Source organism: Lissotriton helveticus, chromosome 5_1 (genome assembly GCF_964261635.1).
Source record: "Lissotriton helveticus chromosome 5_1, aLisHel1.1, whole genome shotgun sequence".
NCBI classification, from domain to species: domain Eukaryota; kingdom Metazoa; phylum Chordata; class Amphibia; order Caudata; family Salamandridae; genus Lissotriton; species Lissotriton helveticus.
In genome coordinates, this window is record NC_136065.1 from 1,083,115,588 (window position 1) to 1,083,141,835 (window position 26,248).

At 49.0% G+C, this 26,248-nt stretch overlaps 1 protein-coding gene across 2 annotated transcripts in view; it reads left to right on the plus strand.

Annotated features, from left to right (window-relative positions):
- The window catches only part of SLC68A1 (solute carrier family 68 member 1), a 185,854-nt gene that overhangs the window by 85,530 nt on the left and 74,076 nt on the right, over positions 1-26,248 (plus strand). For both annotated transcript variants that reach the window (XM_078643652.1, XM_078643653.1), the window contains one exon: positions 20,397-20,514. In XM_078643652.1, coding sequence (XP_078499778.1) covers positions 20,397-20,514 — 118 coding nt within the window. The remainder of the gene's footprint in view (positions 1-20,396; positions 20,515-26,248) is intronic.

The window sequence follows — 26,248 nt, forward strand, 5'->3', positions numbered from 1 at the left end:
CCTGGTACTCACGTCTGAGCATCCCCAGTACACTTAGAGCGGTAACTGCAAACACAACAATGATGGACAGAATGTGGATCAATGTCACACATTCACCCCAGTCCAAAGATCTGGGCCCAAATCCATCGTTTTTCCACTCCACACCACCCTGGGTTAGACAATGGCGATATGCAAATCAGCGCTGACCCTGTGCCCCATGGGAACAGTCCAGTCCGAACTACAAAAGCCATGTCCTTCCCAGAACGGAAACAAGCATCCGAGGACCGGCCCGGTTTCGAGGTCACACCTCTCATCAGCCCGGCTAGCTTGATTCCAGTGGTGTGGAGTGCCTGGTACTCACGTCTGAGCATCCCCAGTACACTTAGAGCGGTAACTGCAAACACAACAATGATGGACAGAATGTGGATCAATGTCACACATTCACCCCAGTCCAAAGATCTGGGCCCAAATCCATCGTTTTTCCACTCCACACCACCCTGGGTTAGACAATGGCGATATGCAAATCAGCGCTGACCCTGTGCCCCATGGGAACAGTCCAGTCCGAACTACAAAAGCCATGTCCTTCCCAGAACGGAAACAAGCATCCGAGGACCGGCCCGGTTTCGAGGTCACACCTCTCATCAGCCCGGCTAGCTTGATTCCAGTGGTGTGGAGTGCCTGGTACTCACGTCTGAGCATCCCCAGTACACTTAGAGCGGTAACTGCAAACACAACAATGATGGACAGAATGTGGATCAATGTCACACATTCACCCCAGTCCAAAGATCTGGGCCCAAATCCATCGTTTTTCCACTCCACACCACCCTGGGTTAGACAATGGCGATATGCAAATCAGCGCTGACCCTGTGCCCCATGGGAACAGTCCAGTCCGAACTACAAAAGCCATGTCCTTCCCAGAACGGAAACAAGCATCCGAGGACCGGCCCGGTTTCGAGGTCACACCTCTCATCAGCCCGGCTAGCTTGATTCCAGTGGTGTGGAGTGCCTGGTACTCACGTCTGAGCATCCCCAGTACACTTAGAGCGGTAACTGCAAACACAACAATGATGGACAGAATGTGGATCAATGTCACACATTCACCCCAGTCCAAAGATCTGGGCCCAAATCCATCGTTTTTCCACTCCACACCACCCTGGGTTAGACAATGGCGATATGCAAATCAGCGCTGACCCTGTGCCCCATGGGAACAGTCCAGTCCGAACTACAAAAGCCATGTCCTTCCCAGAACGGAAACAAGCATCCGAGGACCGGCCCGGTTTCGAGGTCACACCTCTCATCAGCCCGGCTAGCTTGATTCCAGTGGTGTGGAGTGCCTGGTACTCACGTCTGAGCATCCCCAGTACACTTAGAGCGGTAACTGCAAACACAACAATGATGGACAGAATGTGGATCAATGTCACACATTCACCCCAGTCCAAAGATCTGGGCCCAAATCCATCGTTTTTCCACTCCACACCACCCTGGGTTAGACAATGGCGATATGCAAATCAGCGCTGACCCTGTGCCCCATGGGAACAGTCCAGTCCGAACTACAAAAGCCATGTCCTTCCCAGAACGGAAACAAGCATCCGAGGACCGGCCCGGTTTCGAGGTCACACCTCTCATCAGCCCGGCTAGCTTGATTCCAGTGGTGTGGAGTGCCTGGTACTCACGTCTGAGCATCCCCAGTACACTTAGAGCGGTAACTGCAAACACAACAATGATGGACAGAATGTGGATCAATGTCACACATTCACCCCAGTCCAAAGATCTGGGCCCAAATCCATCGTTTTTCCACTCCACACCACCCTGGGTTAGACAATGGCGATATGCAAATCAGCGCTGACCCTGTGCCCCATGGGAACAGTCCAGTCCGAACTACAAAAGCCATGTCCTTCCCAGAACGGAAACAAGCATCCGAGGACCGGCCCGGTTTCGAGGTCACACCTCTCATCAGCCCGGCTAGCTTGATTCCAGTGGTGTGGAGTGCCTGGTACTCACGTCTGAGCATCCCCAGTACACTTAGAGCGGTAACTGCAAACACAACAATGATGGACAGAATGTGGATCAATGTCACACATTCACCCCAGTCCAAAGATCTGGGCCCAAATCCATCGTTTTTCCACTCCACACCACCCTGGGTTAGACAATGGCGATATGCAAATCAGCGCTGACCCTGTGCCCCATGGGAACAGTCCAGTCCGAACTACAAAAGCCATGTCCTTCCCAGAACGGAAACAAGCATCCGAGGACCGGCCCGGTTTCGAGGTCACACCTCTCATCAGCCCGGCTAGCTTGATTCCAGTGGTGTGGAGTGCCTGGTACTCACGTCTGAGCATCCCCAGTACACTTAGAGCGGTAACTGCAAACACAACAATGATGGACAGAATGTGGATCAATGTCACACATTCACCCCAGTCCAAAGATCTGGGCCCAAATCCATCGTTTTTCCACTCCACACCACCCTGGGTTAGACAATGGCGATATGCAAATCAGCGCTGACCCTGTGCCCCATGGGAACAGTCCAGTCCGAACTACAAAAGCCATGTCCTTCCCAGAACGGAAACAAGCATCCGAGGACCGGCCCGGTTTCGAGGTCACACCTCTCATCAGCCCGGCTAGCTTGATTCCAGTGGTGTGGAGTGCCTGGTACTCACGTCTGAGCATCCCCAGTACACTTAGAGCGGTAACTGCAAACACAACAATGATGGACAGAATGTGGATCAATGTCACACATTCACCCCAGTCCAAAGATCTGGGCCCAAATCCATCGTTTTTCCACTCCACACCACCCTGGGTTAGACAATGGCGATATGCAAATCAGCGCTGACCCTGTGCCCCATGGGAACAGTCCAGTCCGAACTACAAAAGCCATGTCCTTCCCAGAACGGAAACAAGCATCCGAGGACCGGCCCGGTTTCGAGGTCACACCTCTCATCAGCCCGGCTAGCTTGATTCCAGTGGTGTGGAGTGCCTGGTACTCACGTCTGAGCATCCCCAGTACACTTAGAGCGGTAACTGCAAACACAACAATGATGGACAGAATGTGGATCAATGTCACACATTCACCCCAGTCCAAAGATCTGGGCCCAAATCCATCGTTTTTCCACTCCACACCACCCTGGGTTAGACAATGGCGATATGCAAATCAGCGCTGACCCTGTGCCCCATGGGAACAGTCCAGTCCGAACTACAAAAGCCATGTCCTTCCCAGAACGGAAACAAGCATCCGAGGACCGGCCCGGTTTCGAGGTCACACCTCTCATCAGCCCGGCTAGCTTGATTCCAGTGGTGTGGAGTGCCTGGTACTCACGTCTGAGCATCCCCAGTACACTTAGAGCGGTAACTGCAAACACAACAATGATGGACAGAATGTGGATCAATGTCACACATTCACCCCAGTCCAAAGATCTGGGCCCAAATCCATCGTTTTTCCACTCCACACCACCCTGGGTTAGACAATGGCGATATGCAAATCAGCGCTGACCCTGTGCCCCATGGGAACAGTCCAGTCCGAACTACAAAAGCCATGTCCTTCCCAGAACGGAAACAAGCATCCGAGGACCGGCCCGGTTTCGAGGTCACACCTCTCATCAGCCCGGCTAGCTTGATTCCAGTGGTGTGGAGTGCCTGGTACTCACGTCTGAGCATCCCCAGTACACTTAGAGCGGTAACTGCAAACACAACAATGATGGACAGAATGTGGATCAATGTCACACATTCACCCCAGTCCAAAGATCTGGGCCCAAATCCATCGTTTTTCCACTCCACACCACCCTGGGTTAGACAATGGCGATATGCAAATCAGCGCTGACCCTGTGCCCCATGGGAACAGTCCAGTCCGAACTACAAAAGCCATGTCCTTCCCAGAACGGAAACAAGCATCCGAGGACCGGCCCGGTTTCGAGGTCACACCTCTCATCAGCCCGGCTAGCTTGATTCCAGTGGTGTGGAGTGCCTGGTACTCACGTCTGAGCATCCCCAGTACACTTAGAGCGGTAACTGCAAACACAACAATGATGGACAGAATGTGGATCAATGTCACACATTCACCCCAGTCCAAAGATCTGGGCCCAAATCCATCGTTTTTCCACTCCACACCACCCTGGGTTAGACAATGGCGATATGCAAATCAGCGCTGACCCTGTGCCCCATGGGAACAGTCCAGTCCGAACTACAAAAGCCATGTCCTTCCCAGAACGGAAACAAGCATCCGAGGACCGGCCCGGTTTCGAGGTCACACCTCTCATCAGCCCGGCTAGCTTGATTCCAGTGGTGTGGAGTGCCTGGTACTCACGTCTGAGCATCCCCAGTACACTTAGAGCGGTAACTGCAAACACAACAATGATGGACAGAATGTGGATCAATGTCACACATTCACCCCAGTCCAAAGATCTGGGCCCAAATCCATCGTTTTTCCACTCCACACCACCCTGGGTTAGACAATGGCGATATGCAAATCAGCGCTGACCCTGTGCCCCATGGGAACAGTCCAGTCCGAACTACAAAAGCCATGTCCTTCCCAGAACGGAAACAAGCATCCGAGGACCGGCCCGGTTTCGAGGTCACACCTCTCATCAGCCCGGCTAGCTTGATTCCAGTGGTGTGGAGTGCCTGGTACTCACGTCTGAGCATCCCCAGTACACTTAGAGCGGTAACTGCAAACACAACAATGATGGACAGAATGTGGATCAATGTCACACATTCACCCCAGTCCAAAGATCTGGGCCCAAATCCATCGTTTTTCCACTCCACACCACCCTGGGTTAGACAATGGCGATATGCAAATCAGCGCTGACCCTGTGCCCCATGGGAACAGTCCAGTCCGAACTACAAAAGCCATGTCCTTCCCAGAACGGAAACAAGCATCCGAGGACCGGCCCGGTTTCGAGGTCACACCTCTCATCAGCCCGGCTAGCTTGATTCCAGTGGTGTGGAGTGCCTGGTACTCACGTCTGAGCATCCCCAGTACACTTAGAGCGGTAACTGCAAACACAACAATGATGGACAGAATGTGGATCAATGTCACACATTCACCCCAGTCCAAAGATCTGGGCCCAAATCCATCGTTTTTCCACTCCACACCACCCTGGGTTAGACAATGGCGATATGCAAATCAGCGCTGACCCTGTGCCCCATGGGAACAGTCCAGTCCGAACTACAAAAGCCATGTCCTTCCCAGAACGGAAACAAGCATCCGAGGACCGGCCCGGTTTCGAGGTCACACCTCTCATCAGCCCGGCTAGCTTGATTCCAGTGGTGTGGAGTGCCTGGTACTCACGTCTGAGCATCCCCAGTACACTTAGAGCGGTAACTGCAAACACAACAATGATGGACAGAATGTGGATCAATGTCACACATTCACCCCAGTCCAAAGATCTGGGCCCAAATCCATCGTTTTTCCACTCCACACCACCCTGGGTTAGACAATGGCGATATGCAAATCAGCGCTGACCCTGTGCCCCATGGGAACAGTCCAGTCCGAACTACAAAAGCCATGTCCTTCCCAGAACGGAAACAAGCATCCGAGGACCGGCCCGGTTTCGAGGTCACACCTCTCATCAGCCCGGCTAGCTTGATTCCAGTGGTGTGGAGTGCCTGGTACTCACGTCTGAGCATCCCCAGTACACTTAGAGCGGTAACTGCAAACACAACAATGATGGACAGAATGTGGATCAATGTCACACATTCACCCCAGTCCAAAGATCTGGGCCCAAATCCATCGTTTTTCCACTCCACACCACCCTGGGTTAGACAATGGCGATATGCAAATCAGCGCTGACCCTGTGCCCCATGGGAACAGTCCAGTCCGAACTACAAAAGCCATGTCCTTCCCAGAACGGAAACAAGCATCCGAGGACCGGCCCGGTTTCGAGGTCACACCTCTCATCAGCCCGGCTAGCTTGATTCCAGTGGTGTGGAGTGCCTGGTACTCACGTCTGAGCATCCCCAGTACACTTAGAGCGGTAACTGCAAACACAACAATGATGGACAGAATGTGGATCAATGTCACACATTCACCCCAGTCCAAAGATCTGGGCCCAAATCCATCGTTTTTCCACTCCACACCACCCTGGGTTAGACAATGGCGATATGCAAATCAGCGCTGACCCTGTGCCCCATGGGAACAGTCCAGTCCGAACTACAAAAGCCATGTCCTTCCCAGAACGGAAACAAGCATCCGAGGACCGGCCCGGTTTCGAGGTCACACCTCTCATCAGCCCGGCTAGCTTGATTCCAGTGGTGTGGAGTGCCTGGTACTCACGTCTGAGCATCCCCAGTACACTTAGAGCGGTAACTGCAAACACAACAATGATGGACAGAATGTGGATCAATGTCACACATTCACCCCAGTCCAAAGATCTGGGCCCAAATCCATCGTTTTTCCACTCCACACCACCCTGGGTTAGACAATGGCGATATGCAAATCAGCGCTGACCCTGTGCCCCATGGGAACAGTCCAGTCCGAACTACAAAAGCCATGTCCTTCCCAGAACGGAAACAAGCATCCGAGGACCGGCCCGGTTTCGAGGTCACACCTCTCATCAGCCCGGCTAGCTTGATTCCAGTGGTGTGGAGTGCCTGGTACTCACGTCTGAGCATCCCCAGTACACTTAGAGCGGTAACTGCAAACACAACAATGATGGACAGAATGTGGATCAATGTCACACATTCACCCCAGTCCAAAGATCTGGGCCCAAATCCATCGTTTTTCCACTCCACACCACCCTGGGTTAGACAATGGCGATATGCAAATCAGCGCTGACCCTGTGCCCCATGGGAACAGTCCAGTCCGAACTACAAAAGCCATGTCCTTCCCAGAACGGAAACAAGCATCCGAGGACCGGCCCGGTTTCGAGGTCACACCTCTCATCAGCCCGGCTAGCTTGATTCCAGTGGTGTGGAGTGCCTGGTACTCACGTCTGAGCATCCCCAGTACACTTAGAGCGGTAACTGCAAACACAACAATGATGGACAGAATGTGGATCAATGTCACACATTCACCCCAGTCCAAAGATCTGGGCCCAAATCCATCGTTTTTCCACTCCACACCACCCTGGGTTAGACAATGGCGATATGCAAATCAGCGCTGACCCTGTGCCCCATGGGAACAGTCCAGTCCGAACTACAAAAGCCATGTCCTTCCCAGAACGGAAACAAGCATCCGAGGACCGGCCCGGTTTCGAGGTCACACCTCTCATCAGCCCGGCTAGCTTGATTCCAGTGGTGTGGAGTGCCTGGTACTCACGTCTGAGCATCCCCAGTACACTTAGAGCGGTAACTGCAAACACAACAATGATGGACAGAATGTGGATCAATGTCACACATTCACCCCAGTCCAAAGATCTGGGCCCAAATCCATCGTTTTTCCACTCCACACCACCCTGGGTTAGACAATGGCGATATGCAAATCAGCGCTGACCCTGTGCCCCATGGGAACAGTCCAGTCCGAACTACAAAAGCCATGTCCTTCCCAGAACGGAAACAAGCATCCGAGGACCGGCCCGGTTTCGAGGTCACACCTCTCATCAGCCCGGCTAGCTTGATTCCAGTGGTGTGGAGTGCCTGGTACTCACGTCTGAGCATCCCCAGTACACTTAGAGCGGTAACTGCAAACACAACAATGATGGACAGAAAATAAAGCGCTCTTCAGCGCTAGGAGTAAAACGAAGCGCTCCCAGCGCTGGGGACAAGGGAGAGCGCTCCCCCAGCACAGCAAAGCTCCAGCAAGGTCTGGAGGCAGACAGGGGGGCAAGGCAGGGCCAGAGCCAGCACACTGGGTCTCCAGGCAGGGAGACAAGCCAAGTGGCGGTCCTCTTGGCCCCAGCAGCAGCAGCAGCCCCCTCTGGCAAGGATCCACAAGTAGAACAACTTCTGTGGGGACACAGCCCCATATTTATACAGAGAAATCCTTTGTTAGGAGGTGCAGGGTGGGGGGAAACCAGTTGCAGCTGGCTTGGGAGTACCCTTGATGGCCCAACCACCCCTTTCATTCACTGGGGAGGCTTGGGTCATTAGACAAACCACAGGGGGGCGGAGCCAGCATTGTGTGGGGAAAAACCCAGCCCATCCAGGACACAGATCTACTCCTCCCACACATCACTCATGCTGATCTCTCACTCACCACCGGGCAGACCCATCCAGACTTCCTGGAGCCTGGCATGCCAGCCAGCTCCAGCCAATCACGCTCCAGTATCCTCACTGCACACATACATCAATGTCCAGAAGTAGCACTTCCCTTCTAGACACATACAAGCCGCACATACCATTGCGCAGCATTCACTCTCACGAGTTCATACATACTAAACTCGAGCCTGCACTCCCCACACATCAGGAACTACCAGGGCACACACATTCCCCATGCATTCCTATGGGAGGGCAGGCCAGCCATACTACACGCACGCACTTTCACTCTGGGACACAGGGAAAAAGTGCGCCAAGACCCAAAAATCACTACACAGGGTCACAAATAAAGGCAAAAAGATTAGGGGTGAACCTGCCCTAAGGCCCAAGTCTAACACGACCCCCTTCCAGCCAAAACGCAGGGCAGACAGATCACCACCGTGATGGGCTTCCCTGCTTGGGGCGATAAAACAAGGACGCGGGCCCATAACTGCAGGGACACCCTCCTGTTTTACGCCACGGTGAACCCCTAGGGTTCCTTCTAAAACTACTGTAGGGACTAACTGGGGTACCCCACTGATACTCTCCAGCTGCCCTCGGCCAGGACCAGGCCCTAGGCCACCCAGGTACCACTGGATCCTGTATACTCACAAAGTGGGGGGTAGTAACCCCTGGCACATAATAGCCATGCTCCACTCTTCCTGTCTGTAAGACAGGGCTAGACTTCCACTGGTTCTCCAACCTAGGGTCTACAACCTCAGGCGGACCAGGAGTCTCAGGGAAGGCTCTCCTCCCCTTACCTCTTCTCCTAGGGTTCCTCCTCCTCCTGCGAGGGGTACCCTCTAAACACCAGTCTCCCAACCTAGGGTTTAACCCCTCAGGTGGTAACGGGGTCAGAGGTGGGCTCTCCCACCCTCTGCACCCCCTTCCAGAGTCCTGCTCCCTCCCAACCGGGGCGGTACCTCTGGAGAAAGAACTGGTTAGGACACTGATTACAGTAGTCCCACCCTTCAGGTCAGGCTGATCCTGAACCTGGCCATCCAACCTCCGGTCTACAACCTTTGGTGGAATCACTGCCTGGCACTCCAGGACTTCTGGGGATTCACACACCATCCCCCTGAGGCTAGCAAATGACACATATGTTGTGTGACTGTCTGCCTGGCGCAGATCTCCCGCCTCCTGTCCACCTGACAGTGCGCAAAGGTCCCCCAGCACAGAAGTGGTGTCACCATGGTCACTACACGGGATCCTAGCCCCACTGGGTAGTCCCTGACCCACTGGTTCTTCCACTGGGGAACTCCCCCAATCACTCCTCACGCTGGACTCCGGTACTCTCCCTACTGGAGCAGTACTGCCAGACTCTATAACCATGGAAGCTCCGCTTACAGATGCTCCAGGTTCTCTACCGACTAGGAGATCTCCCTCAAGTGAACTAACAGGCAAGTCTAGGTTCCCTTCCTGGTGTTCCCTAAAGGAACCATCCAGACTCTGTGACAAGGCTTCGGGCGTTTGGGGACTCTCGGTCACACACTCACTCCCGCTCCACTGAGACAGGCAGTCAGCCCCTACACCCTCCTCACTAACCAAGGACCTAGCTGGGCTACTCTCACCCTCCTCCACCACACTGGGCTGGAAGACACCTGACCCACTATTGTTGGAATCACTCACTAGTGACTCAGAAGAACCTCTCGCACTGTCCCATCGCTCTGCTTCCGCTGCCAGCTCACATGCGCCAGACAATCCACACCCCAACAGGTGTGTGCGCAACCCTGGTGAACAACAACTGAGCAGGTGCTCTTTGACAATCAAATCAAAAAAGATGTCAAAATCATCTTCCGTGTGAACCTTTACCCAATCAAACAGTGTCCCACAACATTCGTCCTCAAAATCTTCCCAAGACTGGTGAGGCAGTTTTCTAAGATTCCTGAATCTCAACCTTAACTCCTCTTCTGGGAAAACAGGCACCATACTCGGGGAACTGAGAGTGGGACTGTCTACACTTATATTTAAAAAGCTGCCACCACTGGACTCCACCCTCTCTGGGGAATCCAGACAATTACAACTGTGCGCAGGGAAGAGTCTATCCTCTAGGGCTGCTCTCTCACGGATGATGGCCCTTCTCTCCACCTCTATCCTCTCCTGCGCTAAGAGTCTTTCGATCTCTAGCTGCGCCATAGCCTGGGCATGCTCTAACATGAGCTGTTCCATCGCTAACTGGTGCTCCCTTTCTTTCTCCCTATCTTCCCACTCTTCTGGGGACAGGACAAGGGATGGGGCGCTGGTACTGACACTGGGCCTAGCAAGGGACTCCCTATCTATGGGGTCCTCACTATCTGCTGGGGCCCAACCACTGTCATCATCCAACTCACATTCTTCATCAGAATCTTCAGGGCTCCCCACAGACTCACCACCCTCATGGCGTGTGGCCTGGGCCCTTTCCTCGCTGCGCTCAAGATCCCTTTGATCCTTATACCATTGGATCAGGTGGTTCCTAAGTTGGTTCTCAGTATCTGACTCATCCACCCCTATGTCTCTCTCTCTACAGAACCTTTCCAACTCCTGCATACTGTACCAAACTAGATCACTGAGATCAAAAACAGGCTCCATTTTGGCAGACGTTCTAGAGACGAGATCACACAGGGAACCTGGGGGTCTGAGCTAAACAGGAGTACACAATTAACACAATTCAGCAAGATTCCTATCTCAGAACTTGCACTCCACTGTCCAGCGTAACACACACTCATTCACACACAACCCTCCCCTCGGACTGGTAAGGCAGTTTCTACCACCCCTGATTTTCTCAACCTGACCACTAGCGACACAGGTACCAAACTCTGGGAGCAGGGCGGGGAACAAGGTTACTGGACACAAATCACAAAATGACACCTTTCAGGAGAAGCAAAACTGAACTTCCCTAAAAAACAATAATCCCAAAATGTGGTTATCTAAAATTGTAGAGTTTTGAAGTGTGGCCTGTCGCCACTGTGGTACAGCGCAAACGCAAGTCCGATCCGCACCGCTAGCCACCAATGTTAGAAACGGGACCCTGGCCGGCCAAGACTCGCGTCGAGGTCAGTCAGGGATCACCATTTCTAAGGTCAGGGCTAGGGAGTCACACACCAAGATAACCCCCGCTCACCCTCTAGGTAACGTGGCGCGAGCAGCAAGGCTAATCTCAGAGGCGATGTGTAAAGCGTTTGCGCGCGCACCCCAGCGACAACAACCAAAGGCCCACCACAAAGGAAACTCCACACAAGGTTATATCAAAAATAGCCTTTGTATTATAATAATAAAAACACATTAGATAACACACACACTTTACAATGTGCCAACAGGCACGGGCAAGATTTACAAGGGATTATGTACAGGACAGGGCCACCTGGACCACTGTCAGGGGTATGCACTTGTTAGAAATAATACTTGTAGGTATAACACTTTAGCACATAAACATACAATGACTGTAACACAGAAATAGTAAATGTAGCATACAACCAGTAACTACTGGTAAAGGGAAAATACCTCCTACGCCACCCTAGTCTCTGTAGGGAAATCACGCAGGGAGCTAGGACCTATGGAAGGAAAACCTATCACCTACTACGCCACCCTAGTCTCTGTAGGGAAATCACGCAGGGAGCTAGGACCTTATCATCAGGACCTATGGAAGGAAAACCTATCACCTCCTACGCCACCCTAGTCTCTGTAGGGAAATCACGCAGGGGGAAGGAAACCTAAAATAATCACCTAGGCAAGTAACATTTAGCAAAGGCAATCAAACATCAACATTCCTCTAAGCAGGTTACTTTTAGCAAAGGGAAATAAAAGAACAAGGCATTACCTAAGCAGGTCACTTTTAGCAAAGGTAATGACACCAACAATCCTCTAAGCAGGTCACTTTTAGCAAAGGGGATAATAAACAAGAATTGCACATGTAACATTAAAACACATTCAGAGGTGCAGGTTAGAACTTTTGCGCAAGAATCATATAGCAAAGAAATCACAATGCGCAGGGTGCATGTAGCACAACACTCAAAATGTCCCTCAGGCCAACTGGCCTCGAAAGGGGCGGAATGCCCTGAGTCTCAGTGTCAGGGGGTCTGCGCAGGCAGCACAGACACAAAAGCCTAAACGTAGCAACTGTCCACTAAGTGCTGGACAGTTGTAAATATGCACTGGGCAAACGTTGGAGCCGCGTGGGCTCAAGAACACAGGTGGGGAGACACAGCGTGGGAGCCTCGGGGCTACAACCAACTCACTGCCTGTGTCCCCCTAGAGCCTCTGTGGCTCGCAAAGCAAATGTGCACATTAGAGCTCCAGCGCTCTTAAAATAATCAATAATGCCCCAGAGCCTCTCTCAGGGCTCTAAATCACGATGGGGGCAAGGAGCCTCGCTGGGCTCTACATGAACAAAGGGGGCCCAGGAGCCTTGCAGGCTCGCCAACACAAATGGGGGCGTTGGAGTCCCTCACGGGGGACTCGGGATCAATAAGAATGCCCCACGGAGCCTTGGGCTCGAAGAAATGCCCCCAGGAGCCTCGGGGCTCCTCAAAGAAATGCAGCAGCGTTGGAGCGGCCCGCTGCCAATCGGGGCCGCTCGACGAACAAAGGACCCTGTCCCCGCACTCACCGGTATCTCGCTGGTGCTGCGGGGGCAGGAACACTGCCGGCACTCCTCCTCTGCAGCGCGGGGCTCCTCTTCCTCGGAGCCTCGCTGGCGGCGCCTCTCTCCTCGCTGCCTGGCTGCGGAGGCGGGACTTCCGGTCGGCCTCTCAGGGGCCGCGCTGCGATTGGCCGGTCGGCCAGGACACTTCCGGGTCGTCGCGGGCAGCGCGGCAGCCCGTTCCAGGTAGGCAGGCGGGCTCCCAGTACCCGAGGAGTGGGCTCCCTCGAGGTATTTACAATATCCAAAAACGGGGCAATGCCGGGTGGGCACCGGCTTCCAGAATAAAAAGTAAAGCGAGGTAGGCACTCGCTATGCCTGACAAAGCGCGCCAAAGCGCTATAATCAAAATAAAGCGCACCCAGCGCTTAGGGGGAAAATAAAGCGCTCTTCAGCGCTAGGAGTAAAACGAAGCGCTCCCAGCGCTGGGGACAAGGGAGAGCGCTCCCCCAGCACAGCAAAGCTCCAGCAAGGTCTGGAGGCAGACAGGGGGGCAAGGCAGGGCCAGAGCCAGCACACTGGGTCTCCAGGCAGGGAGACAAGCCAAGTGGCGGTCCTCTTGGCCCCAGCAGCAGCAGCAGCCCCCTCTGGCAAGGATCCACAAGTAGAACAACTTCTGTGGGGACACAGCCCCATATTTATACAGAGAAATCCTTTGTTAGGAGGTGCAGGGTGGGGGGAAACCAGTTGCAGCTGGCTTGGGAGTACCCTTGATGGCCCAACCACCCCTTTCATTCACTGGGGAGGCTTGGGTCATTAGACAAACCACAGGGGGGCGGAGCCAGCATTGTGTGGGGAAAAACCCAGCCCATCCAGGACACAGATCTACTCCTCCCACACATCACTCATGCTGATCTCTCACTCACCACCGGGCAGACCCATCCAGACTTCCTGGAGCCTGGCATGCCAGCCAGCTCCAGCCAATCACGCTCCAGTATCCTCACTGCACACATACATCAATGTCCAGAAGTAGCACTTCCCTTCTAGACACATACAAGCCGCACATACCATTGCGCAGCATTCACTCTCACGAGTTCATACATACTAAACTCGAGCCTGCACTCCCCACACATCAGGAACTACCAGGGCACACACATTCCCCATGCATTCCTATGGGAGGGCAGGCCAGCCATACTACACGCACGCACTTTCACTCTGGGACACAGGGAAAAAGTGCGCCAAGACCCAAAAATCACTACACAGGGTCACAAATAAAGGCAAAAAGATTAGGGGTGAACCTGCCCTAAGGCCCAAGTCTAACACTGTTTATTTCAGCTGACCTTTAAATGTCCGAGGTTACCAATTAAAGTAGACATTTTTTAATACAGTCTAAAAAGGTAAATGTGCACTGTCGAGGTAATATGAAAGTAATTGGAACATGTGCTACTCGCCTGAAAGCTCTTCAAAATTTAGTCAGGGGTAGTAAGGACTATATAAATACAATTTTAAATTCCAGTAGCAATCATTCCTTGGGAAAGCTAATAGGTCTTGCCTTGATTGGAGTGTCGTAGAGTGATATGTCGTGGATTAGAGGAGAGTTGAGTAGAAGGGCGTAGAGTGGAAAAGCATATCGTTGAGTAGAGGTGCATTGAGTGCTGTGGTGTAGGGTGTCGTAGAGTGGAGGAGCTTATAGTGGAGTGCCATAGAGAGTAGTAGATAGTTGTACAGTGGCGTGCCGGGGTGTAGAGTGAAGTGTGTGGAAGGGGGTAGAGTGGCATAGCATAGAGTGGAGTAACATGTCATAAATTGGGGTGCCATAGAGTGGAGTGGAGTAAAGTGTCCTAGAGTGTGGTGGAGTGGCGTAAAGTGGAGTAAAGTGGCGTAGTTGCCTAGAGTAAGGTGGTGTTGTAAAGTGTGGAAATGGCATTACCAAGTGTATTGCTTTGTTTTGATCGCATTAAAAAAATTGTTTCCACCATACTTCAGAATTACAAAAACATGTGCTTCCTTTGTGCTTTCCAAATTCTTATATATTTGGAAATATTTGCACAGTTCAGTGCAACAGACGTTTAAATGTTGCGTGCTGGAAAGAAATACATCTTACAGCCTCTCCTCTCATATGGCTACCCAGCAGGATTGTCACATAGGTCCTCACTTTGAACTCGGAGAAAGAAAAGTAAAAAACAGTCTCCCTTGGGAGACTGAGCCTGATTTTTGACCTCCGTCTTTGAATGCACAGCAAATGTGACGAGATAAGAAGAACATTTACAGGCCTGTTTACAGAAAGCAGCACTTGTGGAAGAATACAAGGAGCGACGGTAAACAGGCGATGCTCCACGGGAGGGACAAAACATGCCTAAAACAAATAAAAACGATCAAATAGAAAGCAAGCACATGTGAGTTATAAACTACAAAGCCAATGGTAAGCAGTTGGAAACATGTATTCCCAGGGAATCTTTCAGAATGTCCCCAAGATGTCTTTGCAAACCAGGCAGCTGTGCTGTCTGTTAGGCTTCGACCTGAAAAGAAAAGACTAGCACACACTCAAAGCAAACCAAAGACTGGAGAGGGGCTTTTTCAGGGAGGGCGCAACACAGAGGATAGGAAAAGAAGGTTGGATGGTTTGCAGCAGAGAAGTGGTCCCAATTTTGTATCGAGTCAAAGAACGAGTTGATTTTCAGGAATCCTGCATAAACATCCACAGGTACCTTAGACTGTGAACTATTGGTTCCAACCAGCTTTGAAGTATTGTACATACACATTTTGTTATCTGTCACCTGAAATCTCCTCTTGTTTGATCTGTTTACTAAGTTTTTCATGGTACAGTTACATAGCAAGTGCAGGCACAATAAAAGTACAAAGGTATTAATAGCTGACTAATCGTTCATCAGGAGACTTGTCGGAACATACTTTGCAACTGGTCTGGTACATGTCTCCCCTCAGATCTAGAATTCGCTGATATAAACGGCACAGCACAAGGCTGTAAGGCTCCCTCCAAACTAAATAATCAGTATGCAGCCTTGTTGACCACCACATTCCATGGCAATAGCATCAAACATATTTGAACAATAGAGAAGAGATGAACATCATGGGTAAGGGGTTGGGGTATTGGATTTCGGGGCAAGGGGAAAACAGAAAAAAGTTTGCTAACTCTCAATGCAGTTCCAAGTTTGCCCTGGGTGAGTTGTCTTCTTCTCTGCGATAGTCCTATGTCGTGCTGTACACATCCCGTTGTGTATATACATTAGAACATCATTGACAGTGGTATATTAGCCTACGTGGGCACATTTGTTCAGATATGACTTAAGTTACAGTGGTGGCACCGACATCCTCCTTAGGACTTCGTGCGACCTGGAGGGCAGTCAGGATTACGTTCAATTTGGATGAGTTTGGGTATTTGCGTAGTACTAAACTATCCTCCCTGCAAAGAGAAACCCTCTTTGCCCGGGCCCATATGGGAATGGAGTGTGACCAGGCTGTTATGACGGCGGTTCTCTGGATTTCCAGTGCTTCATAATGAGGCGTTTTGCCACTATGAAACCAAGGTCGAGGAAGTGCGTAGATGCTCTGTGTTTCTAATTTCTTGGGAGGATGCCCAGTTTAGAGACCTCCCATGTGCACTCAAACTGTCGCTCGTTACAAGTCGAGAGATGTTGGGTGACCCCACTCTAGTACTGTCATAAGAAGGGGCATGTTGGGTCCAGTCTATTAATAAATACATATTGATCTTCTTAGGGTAAGATTTGCCCAGTGTAGTATGTAAAATTGTATCAGCTGGAACTTGGCATTGCGAGGGACATATGTGGAGCCCTCCAGAATTGTATCCTATTCCTTAGAAGTGCAAGGACAGGACATGTCTGTCTCCCATCGGTACCGCAATGAAGACAATGGTGTGGCAGTTTGTAGCCGTAGTGTGTCCGCCACCACCGGGTGAGATGCACCCCTCTCCCATGACATGCAGATATTGTAGTGTGAGAGGAGTCCGTTGTTCCTGTGTGGCATCCCCCCAGAGTCGCTGTAATGTGCCAATCCAAGAGGTATGATTAAGGAAGTGACCCAGGGTAGCCCCTCTTCCTGTGTCAGTGTCTCGTATGGTACATGTATGCCATCATGATACAGGTCCCCTAGTGTTTGTAAACCCGCTGCATGCCACGCCAGTCAGGACATGAAACGTCCATAAGATATTTTGTTTACAGGTGTCTAAGATATTAAGGTGTATAAAGAGACCTTCTTTCTTTTAAGCCCTGCAGTGAGACAGTTGCGATCAGTAAAGACAATGGTGTTTGAAAGAGCGAAATCTTTTTAAGAGGTCATTTTGCAGTATGACGTTTTATTCTCGGGACTTAACGAGCCAGGTGATTATTGATTCATTGCATTTTGCGATATCATAAACCAGCATATTCTAGCTTGTTGTCGAGACCTATACTGATTGTTAAAAGCCTTAAATACGAGTTTTAAGTCTGAGCTAGCGGCGGTTTCCATATGAGGGCGGGGAGTTTGCCCTCACCCTCAGCGAGATGCCCAAAGTGTTTAAAATAAAATGGCAATGAAATTATTTCATTGCCATTTTATTTGTCGCACTGCAGCCACCAGTTTGCCTCCGAGTCAGAAAAGCGTGTCCTCTGCTACCAGTTGACAGTAGGAGAACTGACGTAGTCTTTGCCACACACTTCAAAGTGCACATGTCACTTTGGCTGGCGGTATTGCGCCGGCCAAAACAACATGTGCACTTTGAAGCTGGGTGTAGACCAAGCACAGGCCTCCAGGGCCTGAAGGAGCGTTAGGCCAACCCGCTCCATCCAATCCTAGTGCTGCTCTCATGTTGGTTGACAGCATGAGAGCAGCGTCTGAAATTGGTTGGGGGGGTTCGTTTCACAGTCTTCAGAAGGACAGCGAGGAGGTCCCCCAACACACCTTTCTAGCCAAGTGAGAGGTGAAGGGAGTTAGCTATAATATCTAACAAAATTCAGATAAAAGTGCAACCCATTTGGGTACAAATGAGGACCAGGAATCAGTAACTTGGGGTAGGAAGACTTATTACAAATTCAAATCAAGTTCAAATAAACAACTCTCAACTCCATGCTATAAAGATACAGAATAACAACTGGGAAACCCATCCTCCTGAAGAAGTTTTGGTATCCCCGTATTAAGCTACAAGAGATTCGGTCACTGCTATACAGAATATTAATGAAAGAAGTTGGTGCTCAGACAAACGTCTCACGTTTTGTTGTCTACGCCTGGGTAAATCCAGAGACGCAAAGTCCAAACTAAAAGAATGGTTCAGTTAAACTAGGAGACTCCTAATCAGGAAATCCTATAAAGGAATCAAGCAAGGAAAACAATAGACTAGAAAGTGCCATCATATCGGGAGCTCGATCAAGAGTCTTCAATGGGTCAGAAAGTGTTAGCCAAAGTCACTCTTAAGAAGGGATCAAAAAGTCATTGAGGTCTAAACCTCATAAAGTTCAGAGTCCGAAAAGAGAGGTCTGGAAGGCTCTGGAAAGGGACCGACTCCTAAGAGTGCTGGAAGGGAATCTCTGAATTTTCACAGAGTGAGCACTATATTATAACACACACAGTTAGTGAAGTACCACCCCCTTTGTACGCATCATCAGGGGTCCTTTGTTTCAGTCTGGTTCTCAGGTAGCAAACAGCTACATCAAAAGATAATCACACGCTGGACATGGGAACGACATCAGTTTCTCACGTACACAGGAGATGGAAACATTTTATCACTCGGGCTTTCAGCTGATGCTCTGGTTCTGAGCTCTTCTTCTCAGGCTGTTTCTCTCTATCTCCAGTACAATAATGTATCTATTCTATAACTAACAATGTATGTGAATACCAGCAAGAAATGTCGAATTAGCAGAGAATAAAATGAACATTTATGCAGCATGGTTAAATACAGGCATACTCAAGACAATTTAAAGTATTAAATCAGTGGTGCGCATTTAATGTGCGTGCACATTTAAACGCAAATGAATATAAGTTTCGAATGCATTAGGTTTTCATTACATGTAAATATTCAGTAAATCATTAAAATAAATCAAATGCAAGGATGACTAAGACCTACTTTTATATACATGTAACATTAGTGCACACATTACATCTCATTTCTTGGTGAGTACATTACCTTCTATATGAGGATGGTTTTAAATTCATTAAGACTTTAATTAATACGATAATCAGTTATGGTAAACCACATTATGTAAGTTCTCTAATCCTACAGTGAATACACACTTTACTAATGATGTCAAGTGCAACACTTACATTAGTTTGTTAAACCATACAAGAAGCATGTGCCTAGTGCACTTTTGTTAAATATCGGTTAAGCATCTGTTACAAATTCTGTGATGTGTAAAGGGTGGGCAAATTTGCACAGCACACTTATTAATGGGAAACAGCCATTACAATGCGGTCATAGCCACGAATTTTGCTCTAAAGGCATGAGTGGTAAAGGCATATGGGTGTTTTTTGTAATTAAATGAATGGAATAGGCATAAAGTTTAAGGTAGCAATATAATACAATACATCTGATGTCGCGTAGTATCTAAAACGGCTCACTGCAGACAGCTAAACTCGTATTGCACTGCCTGAGAGTTCAGTAGGGGGTGCTGAAACACCAATAACTGCCATGAAAAGCTGCAGCACCATGCTGGAAATTACAGTAGCATGTGAGAAATGCACTGGCATGTACCTATGTAATTGTGCGACAAAAGTGATAAAACAACCGGCTCTCTCAGAAAGACCAGGAATGCCTTCAGGAGGTGCAATTGTGCATGTGAAAAAAATAGGTGATCAGACCGAAACAGACACACCTTTTGGATTTGGTTGTGACGAAGTCTGTTTCTGTAGCCAGTTATGTCGGTGTAACCAGTGTTTGTGCACGATTGAATGTGTTGCCATAAGGCGGTTTATATGTTTTTGCTTGGTTGTGTGTGTTCAGCTGTGAGTGATTGTGTGGGCTTGTGTTAATGTTCCATAGTTTGTGGTGATTGGCATATTGTGATTAGTGTAATGTGTTTGCTGTTAGGCAAAGGTATGTGTGTTGACCTGTTGTGCATGTGATTTTGTGGGTTGTGGTTGTTGTGTTGGTGCATGTAAATATGCGCATAGATAGGTGTCTGTGGTTTGTTAGTTTAAATAGGGATGTAAGTTAGTATTTGAAGCCAGTGGGCATGTTTGTGGGTGTGTCTATCGGTGTAGCTGTCAGCATTTGCGTTGGAAATTGTGTTTTCTAGTATTAGGGGTGTATGTATGAAGCGGATATGGGGATTATACTTATGCATCACATTTTTACCACGCATATATCTTTACCAACCATGTCTTTACAACAAAAGTTTTGTGGTAAAGGTATATGTGTTATAAAATTGTTTGTTGTAAATTCATGCGTTGTACTGACGACGCTGTAAAGGCATGTAGTTGCATGGGTTGTTCCGTCGTACAATCCTTATTAATCCGTATAATTTACAATTCGCCTTATCTGTTCTGAATCAAGACATGATCCTTTGGTGAAGGAAATGTAATATAATAGATCAAAAATGTGACAATAGGGGAGAAAGTGTCAGCCGGAGGTATAGAAAAGAAATGTGCATCATAGGCCATTATAAACAAAATTCACAAAGAATATACTACATTATCTATGTGTGCCACTTGGCTTCTTAAAATAATTGTCTTTTTTTAAATCTATTTCCAGCTTATATATTGACCAAACATCGAATCTTCAGAACGAAAGAATAACACTAGCAGAGTACCTCAAACAATTATCCAGACAACGTAATTTCCTCTGGTTTGTCTGTATGAACCTACTTCAGGTACTGCAAAGACTCTGTAAAATTGACTTTCTCACCTGTTAAGTACAAATTGGTCTTAGGCCTTTGTAAGAAGGAGAGCCTTTCAAAATATGGATGGCTACAACTTGCCAATGTAGCATTGTTTTATTCAGATATTGCATTTGTGTGTTAAAAAAAAATCTGTTGGGCCAATGCAAGACCTCTCAAGTGTTAATACATATTACTCAGTTCTGTTTTTCCCCTCTCCACAACTAGTTGGTAACTGCCTACACTGTAGCAAATCCAGAAAAACAGCTTCTAAAAAAGACTGAGAATTTAAACTTTTTGTGTGGCATCCCAGTGTCTGCTTCCTTTCCAAGTGCAGATCTGGTCTTCTAGTCCTTCACCTTTTTTGTCTAAGGTCTGTTCATATTAGTTACACTTATCGTCCTGGCACAGGAAATAACCGCCCCTTACACTGCATTTTTATTCATTACCTTTGTTTTTGCTGTTTTCTGTTTCCATGAATAAAAGATATTGTTACCACTGTATTTGACTGAAGATCGGCTTCAAGTAGCGATACTAAGTGGTGGTTTCTTATCGGCAACTGACCATCACAATCTTAAGTATCCTGCTTGAATATGCCACCTTACCATGCATGCTTTTTTTCCGCATGCAATTACAACACAGTCGTTACAACAACTGAGTTTATTTATTTATTTATTTATTTGGACATTTTTAAAGCGCCTGGTGACGCCAGAAGGCGTGTCCCCGCGCTATAGTAAGTGAGCAGTTGCCATCCCCCCCTTCCCAAGGTGCTACCTGCTAAAAAGGTGAGTTTTTAATTTTTTCCTGAACAGGGCCTCTGATGGCTCAAGACGGAGGTCTAGGGGCAGGGCATTCCAGCACTTGGGAGCAAGGTACCTGAAAGACCTCCCTCCCATCCGTGCCTTCCTAACTCTGGGCACCACAAGTAGTCCCGTCCGAGAGGACCGTAGATTGCGGGTAGGCTCATAGTGGGACACCAGACTCTGAAGTGGCACAGGGGCTTTGCCACTCAAAATGCGATGGCACGTAGAGAGGGCCTTAAACTCAACTCTCTTCTCCATTGGAAGCCAATGGAGAATTTGGAGAGCGGGCTTAGAGGGAGACCTTCTCGGGAGTCTTAGCACGAGCCTGGCTGCGGCATTTTGGAGCACCTGAAGGCGCCCCATGACCTTGCCTGAAGCCCCCAGATAAAGCAGGTTACCATAGTCCAGGCGCGAGGTGACCAGGGCGTGCACCAGCGTCCTACGAGCCGAGATGGGGAGCAGATCTAGAACCTTCCTCAGAGTTCTCAAGACACCGAAACACACCCCCGTCACCCGGCCAACCTGCGGGCCAAAGGCAAGGTCATTATCAAGCCACATGCCAAGATTCTTGGCCTCCAGGCTGGGTGTGGGGGCCTCACCCAGGCAGGATGGCCACCACGCAGGCGACCACGCAGAAGGCCCGCCCCCCACCACGATCACCTCGGTCTTGCTGCCGTTCAGTTTTAAACAGTGTGCGGACATCCAGGCTGCAAGATCTTGCATGCAGTTCCTGAAGATGTCCGCCGCAAGGCCGGGGGAGCGAGATAGGGAGACGACCAACTGCGTGTCGTCGGCGTAGGACACCAGGTGGATACCGTGGCCCTCCGCGATGGTTGCTAACGGGGAGACGTAGATATTGAATAAAGTCGGGCTCAGGGACGAACCCTGTGGTACGCCCTGGCCCAACTCGATCTCCCTCGAATAGCATTCACCCATCCGGACTTGGAAGCACCTATCAGACAGGAAGGACTTAATCCAACCAAGCGCAGCACCTGTGACCCCATCTTCACTCAGACACTGTAGCAAGATGGTATGTGCTACAGTGTCGAATGCTGCACTCAGGTCGAGTAGGATCAGGGCCATAGTCTGGCCCTCATCCACACCCTGGCGGAGTGCCTCCACCGCCGCCAAAAGTGCAGATTCCGTTGAGTGGCGGGGACGGAAGCCAAATTGTGAATCGTGGAGTAGCGATGCCTCCTCCACGAACTGCATCAGTTGCATATTAGCAACTTTCTTCTTTCTTTGTAACAACGCATGCCATTACTCCGCAAGTCGAAACAATGGCTTGCTCTAGAGGGGGCGCTGGATGTTGGAATAGTATAATTTACTATTCCAACTCCAGTCTGTGCAACAGTAGGGAAGGTGTTGGATTTTTAATCCAACACCTTCTGACCCCTCCGCAAGTCGTTGGTCCGACTTGCGGAGTAATGGCATGCGTTGTTACACCGCGATCGTTGTAACAACATGCACTGTTCCGGATTCGGGGTAAACAATGTTTACCATCCTGCTGGTTAATTTACATTAGACAAACTTTTCACCATATTGTGCAGGAATCAGCTTGGGTTAAGACTTCTGCCACAATGAAGGTAAGAGCAGTACGGCAAAACATTTTAATTTTTAACAGGATGCTACCCACTGTATCTGGATGAGGAGGACTCTGGACTGGGAATGATGCCAATTTAATTTCTTGGTTCGTTCTGGTCTCTCAGATACTCATTCGAATAGTAAACTCTCAAGAGCATTTACAAGTTCTATTCACAGTCTCAGAACTCGAGGACTTCCAATAACAGATAACCTGTTGAAACCCAAGCTCTTGCCTCTGAACACCAGCGAACAGGCTTCGAGTACATCTTTTCATCACCTATTGTGGTCTTACCTATTCAACAAAAGGGCAAAAACTACTCGACCATTTCCAGGTGAATAGTCTTGTGTATATTCAAAACCTAGGATACAGGGGGCTTAGCCTCTTCCAAGTGTGCCCTCTATACTGACATGGGATTACTCTCCATTTCCTAGGTGCTGACGGGAAGAAATAGTGGCAGCATACCTCTTTTTGTGGATTGCTAGATCTGAACAGACCTTTTTTCTAATTTGGGAGCAGTTGGTGCATACCAGCTCCATTTGCATAAAGATTGGCTTAGATGTGACATCCAGACCCTTGCACTGACATTGTGTGCATGTATGTACAGTGTGGATGGCATAAAAAAAATCAGTGATGTGAGAGGATGATTGCTGGAACCAGTAGGATCCATTTTGGATAGCTCCTGGTTTGCCGTGGGACTAGATAGAGGATATGATATCGTTTCCCTGAACAGTGAAAGTGTATTGCCTGCATAACTGGAGCTGAAAGGAGGACACCCACACACGGAAGTTAGGGGTAATGGAGCCCGTTCCACCAGGATCTTTTATACAGGGAATTGCTGATTAATCCTTCCCGAGTACAGCGATTTGATGGATTTTAGGGGAGAGGCGATGAGGCAGCAGATTCTGTTAAAAGTGGTGACGTTTCTAGGTAGGGCGTGCCCTTTTGTTTTTACCTGGTTGCTACTACAGAAAAACTGATGACAGCCAGGTTCAGAGGAGCCAGAATGATCACTAGCTACTGTGAAAGTCATCACCTTCACTACAGCCAGAAAATGGCATTTGTAAGGGAACATCCCACACTGGTTCCGCTGCTGTAGACCGTGGAACAACCCCTGTCTAGAAAGGTGAGATCCCCACCATCCCAATTTGTTCCATTTTTCTTGACCAAGGAAGAGAGTGCTCCTAAAAGTGTCTTAATGGGATGCTATGATCCAGATCTTGCTGGAGAAGTTGTTGGTTTGCCTAGCGCTAGAAGCCTGCCTATGTGTGCAAAAAGTAAAGAAAAGTACCGAAGGCAAGACTTTCCCGGAGGAAAAGCAAATCCATTTTCCCTGCACTTTAAGCACCCAGATGAAGCTGACTTGTTCAGGAGCGTCTGGTGCTTACCCGAGCTGTGAGAGGTCATCCAGCCTCCTTGCATAGTTCATGTGGCGATCTGCTCAGAGTAACTAGCAACTTGAGTAACAGCGTGCCATCCTGCATCTTTGCCGTTGGACTTGTGCTACCTTGACAGGCAGTGCAGTCAGCCATAATCAAAGACACCACTATAGCAGAGAACCTGTCTCATGGCTTAAACCTTCAACTGCCAAAGACGAGTATCCATTAACCAGGATTGCAGTGCTGTTCATTCCCAATGGCCCACATGAGAATCAAGGTAGTTGCTTGTGCTCCTTTACAGCTGACGATGCAACTGAGAAGAGTGCATCACCAATCTCAACCGAGCTACTACCAAGTGAACAAGTAGCACAGGGCATGAGATCAAACTACTGAGAGGCTATATCTTGAACTTGTAAAGGTAAGCCTGCTGATAGAATAAAAATTACCAGTTCAAAGTAGTTTCCTCTATATCTGAATGAGCTTACCTATAGTTTGCCCACCATGGTAGTTGGTTGCATAGCCTAATAGTGAGCTTTCACCTGAATCTCTTTATTGCCTATGACTTTTTTTGTCTTCTACGAGAGCGTAGATTTTGGGGGAAACAAAGGACCTGGGCTAGTCCACTATTAGCCGGTGTGAAACTTGACAAGCTCATAGAGGATATCATAGAGCCCTAGCTGAATCTGCATTTGTGTATAACATCTCATGTTGCTGTTATATTGAAATACTTCTCTTTTTATTAATAAAATCTCTGAGCTGACAGTGAGTTATTGTGTCTGTTGTTTAACACCTTGGCTGCTAGGGAGATTATACTGCTGTGCTGCAGACCCTTGTTTCCCATTGTTCATGACGAGCTCAGCTCGTCATGAGCACACGAGCATTGTACTGCATGACGAGCTGAGCTCGTCATGAGCATGAAAGGGGTTAACTGAGTTCTGTCTTTGTGCTTCCCTGAGAAGCCTTTGAGTGCTCATCCCTGCTACCATGAGAGCTGAGTGCTGAAAAGACTTGGCCCAGTTTGCAGAGCCATGATAGGGTGGACTCGGGACACTAGAGGCGAACCATCTCAATCTCCATGGTTGTGGCCAGGAGCCCCTTTTATATTATACTGCTGGTATGTATACTGCCTAATCTTGCATGTAAGGCCACAGTATGATGCTTATTAAACAAGAAAATTAATTCATGCACTGGCTCCTATGGTTCCGAGGCTCCCAATTTGTACTAAAGATGACTACAGTGGTTAGGTCAATCAAAACATGAAATATTCCTATAAATCAAGGTGTTGTATATAGTACATATACATTTACGGTTCTAGTATCATCTTTAATCATAACCTCCATTATGGCCACAAATTATTACTGAATTACATAAACCAAGAGTGAACGGAGCAAGCACTGTATCTTAAGTAATATTTGTTATGAATGTGCTAAAAGTTCTTCATCAGTGTTTAAGCCAAGGGGACTTGGTTCTCAATCGAATTCTATATTTAGATTCCAGTCATCGTCTTTTTTTTTTTAATAAACAAATTGTATTGGTTTTCATGACATATAACAGCAGCACTGACAGTTTCTACATTCGGAACATCAAAAACTGGCATAGGCCACCATGCTTTATCTCACTGTAACCTTGTGACTTATCTTGATCAAATCCAACCCATCTTGTAACGCCATCTCTTGCATCCTATAGTAAAAGTCCCAACCATTTGCCCTGCACGCGGCCATGCTTGGCAGGACAGCCTCTTGTCTCATAGACAGGCTTTGCTTTTGCAGCGCACCAGTCCACCCCTCTGCACCATCTAACTATGCCGGGGGGGGGGGGGTACTTCCATGCAGCCGCAATGTCGCGTTTGGCTATCATAATAGCCGTCCTCAGGAAGATCTTGTCCACCCGGGACCCATCTAAGCCGTCCATGACTCTCAAGAGTAGGGTTAGGGGGTTAACCGGGACCTCCCAGCCCAAAAGGG